This window comes from Antrostomus carolinensis, unplaced genomic scaffold (genome assembly GCF_000700745.2).
Source record: "Antrostomus carolinensis isolate BGI_N321 unplaced genomic scaffold, ASM70074v2 scaffold13753, whole genome shotgun sequence".
Lineage (NCBI taxonomy): Eukaryota > Metazoa > Chordata > Aves > Caprimulgiformes > Caprimulgidae > Antrostomus > Antrostomus carolinensis.
This window is the reverse complement of record NW_010305986.1, coordinates 80,897-91,070: the sequence shown is the minus strand read 5'-3', so window position 1 is coordinate 91,070 and position 10,174 is coordinate 80,897. Positions and strand designations below refer to the sequence as shown.

Genomic DNA, 10,174 nt, shown 5'->3' with positions numbered 1-10,174 from the left:
TTGTTGGCCATGGCAGCCACGCTGGCACTTGCACATCGGCTCTCTGTGCTGGGGATGCGCACACTCTTCTGACGCATTTTAGAATCGGTTATTTTTGCATCTGCTATTCACCTCTCTGTTGTGCCGCTTCGTCTGTGAAACCTTTTGCCTCTTTGGGTGCTGTAAAAGTCTCAGTAAACTTCAATCTGAATGATTTGGAAAGATGGTAATACAGAATAGGGTCAAAACAGAGGTTTGACACTGCGAACAGCAAGGTAGATTCTTTAGCTTTAAAGAGAGCTTGTTTCAGAGGGCAGCTGGTTATGGTATCGCTTTGGCTCAGAGTGTAGGGGATACGAACGATGTGGTATGGGACAAAACACAGGAGGTAGCCTGCAGTCACCAGCAGGATGTTGATGAGGGCTTTCTTCATATTTGTGTAACTCTCGCTGTATTTGTTGCGGTAGAGTTGTCTGACGACGAGGAAATTGGAAATCAGTATCACAGCTGAAAAATTCAGGAATATTGCTGTGCATATGAAATTAGTAAACACATGCCAGTCTCTTCCAAATTTTGTTTTGAAGTCGATGCATCCTGCACCAGGTCTTTCTTCAATGGTTTTTATTGGAATAGCCATGTTGGGCACTGTTATAAGGAGAACCATCGTCCATACGACGGCAGACAGCATCTTGGCAAACCCAGGCTCTTGAATGCGGTAGATCTTATAACTGTGCATTAGCTGAAGGCAACGATCCATGCTTACAAATCCCAAAAATATAATTGATAAATACATGTTCAGGTAGATGAAACAGGCTGTAACTTGACAGTGGAATATTCTCAGTTTCCAGGATGCAACTCCTAGGTCAACAATAATCTTTACTGGCAATGCCAAAGTCAACAAAAAATCTGCTGTTAAGAGGTTAATTAAGTAGATGCTCATACACTTCTGTTTCTGATCTTTTTGTGTGAATGCCCATAGTGCGAAACAACTTCCAATAAATCCCACAAGAAAAATCAAGTAGTAAAAATAGGTAAAGGGTTCCATTTCTCTACTGACATGGCATTGTGAAACATTGCTTGACATTGTAAACTTTATGTGCAAGTTAGTTTTGCTGTGCAAGTTGGTTTGGCTGCTAGAAGATATCAAGAACCTACAAAAAGAACCAAGAAGTCATCAATAACATAATGTTTTCCTGAGCAACAGTAATTATTCTCTGAGAATTTTGTTGGATCAATGTAATGGAAAAAAAATGCAATTAGGAAAAGATATTTTTCTCTGTCTTCATGCTGCTTTACAGATGTTCAAGAGGGCTTTGTTCTTGTATCAGAAAAGTTTAGAAATGTATTAGGATTTGTTCTTGAAAACATCTAGGCTTCTGAGAAATTGTTCTGCTAGACCAGCTTTGTTTGGTTCAAACCTTCCCACCAACCACCCAAAACACCAAAGGAAGAGGCTTGAGTTTGTTTAAGAATAAGCATCTGGTTATTAATGGTTATACTAAAACTTCATCACTTTTGAACAATTGGAATTATGCCTTAAAAAAGGATAATATTTTTAGCAGTCTTGTTCTAGAAAAATGTGTTAAGAGTTTTGCAGTTAATGCACTGTCAAACCAGTGTGTGGATATGCCAGGTGGAACTGGAGCCAGCAGTTCTAATTGTCCTAATTTTTTTGCAAACTGCTCTCTTCCTACTTGGACAGAGGATAAATTCATCCAGTATTTTAATAAAGCCTTTAGAATAAGCACATTTTGAAAGAAACCACTATTAAATAATTTTGCTTGCTTCCTTTTTAGGCTTCATCAGGCATTATAGGGAAGAAAAATAAAAAATATTGGTCTCATAAATTTTAACTAAATATAGTACTCCATGACTGAGAGTTTGTTGTTTGTTTGCTACACTGTCAGACTACTGCATAGAGTGTCTGTGGAAAAGGAGGCACATTCATTGGAATTTCTTGGAATGAAAAATAATACATTTGTCTTGAATAGTATCAGACCGCAACAGCTTTTTATTTCATTATCTTGTTCCTAATTTTAATATGTAATATAAGAGAGCTACTGCATTTACACATTTATTTTCTGCAGTAAAATATGTATCCAGATGTGCATCATTTGTAAACCAAAGAGGTTGCAGATACTCCAGTGATTTAAAATGAGGGAAAGATCAGCTTGTTTCTTGCAGTTGGCTTTCTGCAGGTGCTCTGTGCTGTCCTGAAATCAGCTTGGCTGAGTGATTCAGTTTGGGTTTGTGGAGTGAGGAGCAGGCAGCGCTGCCCGAGCTGCTGGGCTGGCTGATGGGGCCCGGAGGCGGTGGGATTTCCTGGGTTCCTGCTCCTCCTCGGTGGGTTCGGGTGAGCTGCACCCAGTCACCTGGCCATGGAGAGCCAGCCTGGCAACCTGCACCCTCAAACACTGCGGAACCGGAGCCTGCAAGGGCACCGGGGCCAGTAACCCTGGCTATGGGCCAGGCAGAGGCTGTGGGGCCGAGTGCTCGAGTGTTTGGCAGCGTTAATATTTCAAGCTGTAATTTTACGTAGAACTAGAACAAAGACTGAAAGCACGTACCTGTCTTAGTGGTCTCTGGGGTCTTCTGAGCATTGGTCTGCAGAGGTCTGATGTCTCCCAGTGACTGTGCTCGCAGTCCAAAGTGTGTTAACCTTTTCCTCTGGCTGCGTCTGCCTTTTTTTTTTTTTGGTTGTTTTTTAAATGTGTTTGTGGTTTTCAAATGTGCTGATTGACGCAGTTAAAACCAACATTCAAATAACTAAACCACGTGGAAGTTACCTAAAGGAGAGGTGACAGAAAAACGTGTTCACAGAACAGCTCAGACCTCTCTTTCCTTTTCCTGGCGCGGGAGGACGCTGAGAGCAGGGCCCTTGGCAGCGAGTGCTCCTCGGGGCGAAACAGTGACAGGCACAAAACCGAAAGAGGCTACGAAAGAGCTGAGCTAGATGTGTTGATGTGGCCATCGTCATTGCAGAATTCCTGCAGTTCAGGATATGTTTGTGTGGAGGGAGGTTGGTCGGAGTTGTCCCCACTGGAGCATTGACGGGGCAGTGGATCGTGCCGTGAACTGGCCGGGGCCTGGCGGCAGTGCCATTGTCTCTCTCTCCTGACTTCAAGCCTGAAGATTTAAGTTTAAATGTTCGTTGTGTGTGAGGGTGATGGGACGTGCATGGTTTGGTCAGCCCCAGCGTGTGGACTTTTCCATGTGGTTCCTAAAACTTCATCCCCTTAGTCCCACGTTCCTGACCCGGGGCTGTAGATGTGTGACTGCAATGGCCCTTTCTTTGCTTTTGGCTTTAAAAATCTGGAACTGTCTTCCCCTTCCCCTTCCCCCATATGTCTCACACTTAAAAGCTGCCTGGAATCAGGATTTTGCGATGTACTTGGCTCTCATTCATTACAGCATTCCTGCATGAAATTCCAGGGTTTTTTCTAGAGTTGCAGCCTAATCTGCAGATTTAAAGGCACGTAGGGATTCTGCTGCTAGCAATTAAAATTGTTAACCTTTGGACATTTGCCAAGCATTCTTAACAAACATTACATATTAGAGATATAGGGAAAATGTTTATAATTAAGCTGCCCTTTTTTTAAAAAAAAACCCAAACAGTTAGAAAATGTTGAACACCAGGCTACAGAGCTGAGATAGTGACAGTGATACTGAAACCCCCAAATGTTAGCACTTTGTTGTAGTTGAGAATCCACAGGAATTTACAAATCACGTACCAGAGCTTTGTGAGGAAAAAAATCAAGAATGTCTGGTTTTAAGTTTAGTCATAAGCTTAAAGTTCAGGCCATATTTGTCAAAATGTTTGTGCAGCTTCATAATCTGGACTGATCCTGTGTTCGGTTTTGAGCAAACATGCACTAGTTTTATGGTGCTGTACTCATCACGCAAAACTGATCTTTCCAAGCTTGTATTTTTCTTTTTCCTTTTTTTTTTTTGTTTGTTTTAACTTGAAATGTAGCATTCAGTCGGATTTTCCTGTATGTGTTTGTCTCCCCTTTTTCTGTAGAGTCACTTTACAGCTTAGAAGACCTTTTCCAGAGTCTAAAACGATAAGGTGATGGTTAAGTAAACCTTCACTGAAATGCTCCCTACAGAAGTGTTTCAGGAGGAGAACCACCACGAGACTGCGAGTCTACTGAGTCGTAATTCTGTTTTTATTGCGGTTCAGAGTCATCCTCTTCCCCTGTCTAAATGAAAAGGCCATTTCAGTTCATAAATTACAGATGCAGATGGTAGATTTTTCTGTAATTCGAGTTGCTGAGCACTTCTCATCATAAAACCCTATTTTTGGTGGTTTAAACTTTGCTGAATTTTTAACTTTTGATTTGAAATTTTCCATGATGTGTGCCTGCTTAGGCTGGCTCCTGGGAGTGGGGGGGTGGTGCAAAGAAGAGAAGGAGTGCTGGTTTGGATGGGAATTCAGCCAAAATGGTTAAATCATTTCTGAGAACAAAGCTAGGAGAAATAAATCTAAACCTTAAAAAAAACCCAAACAACCCGTAAATCTGATGACCTTTAAGGGCTCTGCTCGTTAGGGATGAGTGCTTTGTGGAACGATGGTGTGACATCCCCAGCACGCTTGGGGTGCGCTTGTGCTCAGGTTGGCTGATGATTCCCCCAGGAGATGCCACCTTCTGTTCTCTCCTCCCCCTTCAGCGGGTTCCCTCAGAGGTTATTTACTTCAGGCTCCTCAGGTAAGAGTCACAGGGGACTGATTCAGGATTAAAGTTAATTAAAGATGCACTATAAGAGGTGCAGTTAATTTTAAAAGGACAACTCTAATTTTGTGTTGGAGGAGCACAGGCAGGAGTACATGTGAGCATTTACAGTACATTTACAAAGCTGGGGAAGGGTCTGGAGCACAAGTGTGCTGAGTTCCCGGCTGAGGGAACTGGGGTTGTTGAGCCTGGAGAAAAGGAGGCTGAGGGGAGACCTTGTGGCTCTGTCCAAGTCCCTTGGAGGAGGGTGGAGAGAGGTGGGGGTGGGTCTGTTCAACCAAGGACCGAGGGACAGGACAAGAGGAAATGGGCTCCAGTTGTGGCCAGGGCAGTTGAGATGGGATGTGAGGAAGAATTTCTTTGCTGAAAGGGTTCTGAGGCATTGGAAGGGGTTGCCCAGGGCAGTGGTGGAGTCCCCATCCCTGGAGGGATTGAAGAGTCATGTAGACATAGTGCTGAGGGACATGGGTTAGTCATAGGGGACTTGTCAGTGTTGGATTCATGGTTGGACTTGATGAGTTTAAAGGGCTTTTCCCATCCAGGCAGTTCTGGGATTCTGTTTTTCCTTATTTCTGTGGCTGCCAGGCAGGTGGAGCTCATGGTGAGGGCATGTCTCTGAGCCCCTCATTTTTGTTGTGTGTTCCTTGCCTTCAGTCCTGGAGAACATTGGATGTTAACAGGCACTGGTCAGGCACAGATGTTGAAGGCTCTGTGTGATCTCCTCTCTTTAAATGAGGAAAATATATAACAACCCTGAATGCATGTGAGGAAGCTAATGCTTGAATCTGTGTCCTTCATGTCCCTGTGTCATTTAAATCAGGAAGGTTGTCAAGCATAGAGTTAAATGTTTCCTTTGTATAAGGTTTCAGACACTACTTTGTGTGCAGTTACAAATTAAGGCTCGTTGGCATGTGCCCACGTGGACTCTCTCTGGCAGATTTCCCAGCGTCAAGTGGAGAAATTTCACCCACTCTTAGGTGGGGAAGGTCACCGTAAGCTTCCTGTGGCGTGGGACCATGCTGGGCGAGCAGGAGACGGGAGAAGCATCCTTGCTGCTGTGCTCTTGCTCTGGCGCTTGGCGTGGTGCAGCCCGAGCACAGGATGAGGCCGCCTACGATGAGGGGCCGAGCCCCGCAGCCCCCGGGAGCGGAGCCCACACGGGCAGAGCCCGGCAGCCGTCCCTCCTCCCGCCCCGGGCAGCGACCCTGTCTCCTGCGGGCAGATCTCCAAAGGTCTGCGAGGAGCTGGCTGCAGTGGCTGTGTTGGAGAGCACTCGTGGGGGTGATGTGGCTCTCCCAGGCTTCGCTCTCTATAAATGTGCTGTTAAAGGCACTGGAAGTTTGAGATTTACCTTTGGGTTTGAGTTTTGATTTCTTCAGTGTGTGTTTATGTAAGAGCCAGATGGATGTGCATGGGCAGAAATTCTGCACTTGGTGCATGATGAAGAACTGATGGGAAGCCCTGGTTTTATCATGGTTTTGTATCATTTACGTGATGCCAGGCAGGAAAAAACCCCCAAAACACTTGCAAACAGTTGATTTTCTTTCAGCTTATCATCAGTTGTGAGATAAGCATTCGAAATAGATGTCAGAGGCACAGGAATGAGCAGACGATACGAATTAGCCCCGAGAGAGTTTTCCTGCCTTTCTGCGCAGGGCTGTCGCGGTTGCTGTTTCGGTTTTGAGGTGTGTCTTTGAGGAGCAGTCTTTGAGTGGTGCCTTTGCCGTCCTTTAATCGTGTAACCAAGAAGTTGTTTGTTTTTTTTTCCATGTACAAACTAGCAAGTTTGGTATTTTTTCTTACTGCTTTTTGTGACTTTCACTGACAGATTAAAACTTTTTATCCCATTGTAATGTCTGCATTGTAAATAAAAACCAGGAGTGATCTTGGCACAGGGTAGTTATGAATTCTGAGCAGAAACAGCTCTTTCTGATGAAGAAAAAGCTGAATCACAGATTAATGTCGGTGCACAGGGAGGTAAGAAGTGTTCAGTGCAGCCTGTGTCACTGGGCCTGTCAGAGATGGAGGGGTCTGCTCTGCCCGGCACACGCTGTGTCAGCTCCGGGGGCTGCGGGTGGGTGACCACATCCTGGGGACACGCAGCATCGGCAGCTGGCAGGGCACCCGCTGCTGCCAAACGGCGAGTGGCTCCTCAGCTGCCCTGTCACCTTCTGTCAGTCATCAGCATTTAGTTTTAACTGTCTGAACAGTGTTTTGCAGTGCCCTGAAGTGATGATTAGTAGATGTGCTCATGAAGATGCTCTCATAAAAATAACAAGAGATTCATTTATTGGGGTGAGATGGGAAAATATGTGAAAAGGTTTGAAAGAATTGACTTACCCAGTGCAAAACAGAAAATGGCCCCATGCCTTTCCATCCCCGTTCATACAGCAACGGAAAGAGCAAGGCTGGGGAAACGGAGCAGAAGCTTGGTTTGATAATGGCATTATTTGAGAGCTGTCACACATGGGGTGGCAGGTAGCAGTAGGATCAGGAGCCACAGAAGCATTTTCTGACTAGTGAAGCTGTTGGAGGAAGATTTTTTGAGTGAACCAAAAGTTGGAAATTTAGTGTAACTTTTTAAAAAATGTGTTGGTCAGCATCCTTTCCCCTGAGTTCCTGTGTGTAGATTTTTGTCAGTCTAGTATCAGTAATCTGGTGAGGAAACAATTTTACAGTATAAATAATTTATTCACAGCTTGCGTAATAATTGAAAAGTTACACAAATGCACATTGTGGAAGTGTTTTCATCTCTGGATGCCACTGTGCTTTCACAGCCGCGGTTATTTAGATTTACGTAGGCAAATACCAAGCCATGCCATGTAAGGAACTAAATGTTTTTACCATAAATGACAAAAAACCTCCCACAAAGCAGCAGATTCCCTTCCCCAACAGGCTGTTTTCCTTGCTTGGAGGGAAGAGCCTGCAAAGCCTCAGTTTGACAGAGGCAGGGAGCTCTGAAAGAACCATATAAATAATCCTTTATGTATTTTCTTTAAAGACCACAACTGAAACGCAGGATTCTCCTGTAGTCCCCAGGGCTGGCTGGGGCTGAGGGATCCCAGTCAGATGAGCACCCAGGCTCCACAAAGGTGTGTTAAACTCAGCGGGCAGTTAAAGAGCTGCCTGGTCCTTTAGTTTAAATATAATCCTGTGTGATGGTAGAATAGTCTTACTGTGAATCGGTGATCTTGGACCAAGAGAAGTTACTGACAGCTTTGGAGAAGATTCAAAGGCAGTGTATTTAAAAATCTTTCATGTTAGGTCTAAAATGAAACACAGTGGCAGAAAGGTGAAGCACATATCGTTTCTGTTCCTTTTTTTTTTTTTTTTTTTATTAGATAAAATGAAAGCATTCAGGTTTCAGAGCCTGAAAGCTCTTGTGGGTACTTTATGCACTAGTGTGTTTTACCTGTAAAATGATAAAATAAATTAAAAAAACAAACAAAGGCTGCACTAAAAAATACAGTTAAAAAAGAGATTATATTTATATATAGAAGTTGGTGGCTTTCAGCTGTTACCTTTGTACAAGAGAAATGTTTTATCATCGTGACAAAAGCATAGGAAAACCAAAGAAATTATTCTTTCTGGATTTAAATAATACCCCAGAGTTTCTAGGCAGGTGTGTTTTCAAACAGCTCCTTGAGTTTTCTTACCTCCTTCTGGAACAACAGAGAGGGAGTTACCAAAATATCAGTCAGTTTGGTATGAATATTTTTGGTATACAGCATGTTATTTCAGAACATTCCTGAGGAATCTGGTACAGTGTAACTGTGCTATTTACTTTATAGAAGGATCCTCTTTAAATACTTGCTTGATAATGAGCATCACAATTTATAGAAGTACTCTGACATTTGGTGCCTAAGGGTGGCAAATAATCATGTTTAATTCTTAATTTTATAGAATGTTTCCCTTAAGAAATCATAAATATAGAAATATATATATGAATTACCAAAGGTTTTTCAGGCTCTGCAGATCTTTGAGTATTGTAGCTATATTTTTAAATATTTTTTTCCCCAGTTGTTGGAATAGCATCCTTCCTTAAGCTGCATATTGCCTTCAAGGCTTTGCTTTGTGAGCTGGTAAATACCCAGGAGCACTGCCCCTCAGGGCATCAGGCCTCTCTGATGGAGCCCAGGTCAGAGACTTGTGCTGAACTTCTCGTGGTGCTTCTGCGGGTTCTGTTGCAGCCGAGGTGAAGCCACCAGTTGTTCCCAGGCCCTTAGACTGGTTTGGTGACGTCATGTGTGTTGAGCCTGGTTTCATGAGAAACAACAGCAAATCAAGCTGATTACAGGGCCTGTTGGATAACCCGTTCCAAGAACCATGGCCTGGAGCTCCAGAGTGTTTTGTTCCAGTTATTCCTCTCTCTCTTCTTGAGATCCAGACAGGTTGTATCACACCATACTGCAATCATAGCATCAGCTGAAGTAGCACGTAGTAAATATATTGACAACATGCAATAATGTTTGTATACAGAGAAACACTGCTTGGTGTTTTATGCTGAAACCTTTTTTCCTGTTTTCATCTCTTCAGTTTCTTTGAGGCTGGAATTCTTGAATAGCTTTATGAAATGTGCGTTATTTTACAGACCTGAGCCTACGCTATGTTTATGCTTTCCCGAAGTGTATTTGATTTTCTGGATTTAGAAATTTCCGCCTCACTTGACGTTTTCAGCTTGAGATGCAGTTTCTGATACAGCTTTTCTTTAAAGGGTAGGCAGAGGAAAAAATAAATAATGGGATCAAGGCACACGTTTGCAGCGGACAGCACAAGAGTAAACTCCTTTGCGTAGAACAGAGTTTTCTTTGACTGGCAGTTGAATTGTGAGCTGGTTTGACTCAGGGTGTACGGTATTCTGCAGAGGTGATAGGGCACAAAGCAAATGACAAATACAAACATGATACTGAATATATTACGGCTGGTTTTTCTCTTGGTCACATCTGAGTTCCTTCGGAATTTTTTATAAGAGCTATATATTTTTTTTGATATAGAAGTGTAAAAAATTATTAGCAGAAGAAAAACAACCCAGAATATCCCTGTGCAAATATAACTTGATGCCTTGTGCCACTGTCTGCCAAGCTCACTTTTAAGACCTATACATTTTATGGAGTAATTTTCTTTAGTGATTTCGTTAGTTAAAATAATATTTGGAAATGATATGAGCACTAACAATAACCATATGATTATAGAGACCACCTTACTGTAGTTAACTGTGTGAACAAAGGAGGCGAATAAAGGCTTTACAATTTTGTAGTATCTGTCAAAACCTATGAGGCCAAAAAATGTTATCCCGATATACATGTTTGTATAGAAAACAACAGCAGAGTATCTGCACACAAACATGTTGAGCTGCGGAGGTGCAATTTCAGAATCGGCGAGAATTTTGAAAGGAAACGTCAAACTCATGAGGAGGTCGGCAACAACGATGTTTTTGAGATAGACAATAAAACTCTTTTTGC

General features: G+C 42.9%; 3 protein-coding genes across 3 annotated transcripts in view; 1 reads left to right on the top strand and 2 right to left on the bottom strand.

The window, feature by feature from the left end:
* The window catches only part of MED12L (mediator complex subunit 12L), a gene marked incomplete at both ends in the record, with an annotated part of 118,865 nt that overhangs the window by 28,641 nt on the left and 80,050 nt on the right, over positions 1 to 10,174 (top strand). The gene's annotated exons all lie outside the window — the stretch shown is intronic.
* Positions 104 to 1,091, bottom strand: GPR171 (G protein-coupled receptor 171). The gene has a single exon (XM_010164977.2). The coding sequence runs from the start codon at positions 1,061 to 1,063 to the stop codon at positions 104 to 106; it is 960 nt and encodes a 319-aa protein (XP_010163279.1). The 5' UTR covers positions 1,064 to 1,091.
* Positions 9,312 to 10,174, bottom strand: part of P2RY14 (purinergic receptor P2Y14) — a 1,010-nt gene continuing 147 nt past the window's right edge. The window contains 1 exon segment of the mRNA XM_029084277.1: positions 9,312 to 10,174. This exon segment is cut by the window's right edge and continues 36 nt beyond it. Within this exon segment, the coding sequence (XP_028940110.1) occupies positions 9,312 to 10,174 (863 nt within the window).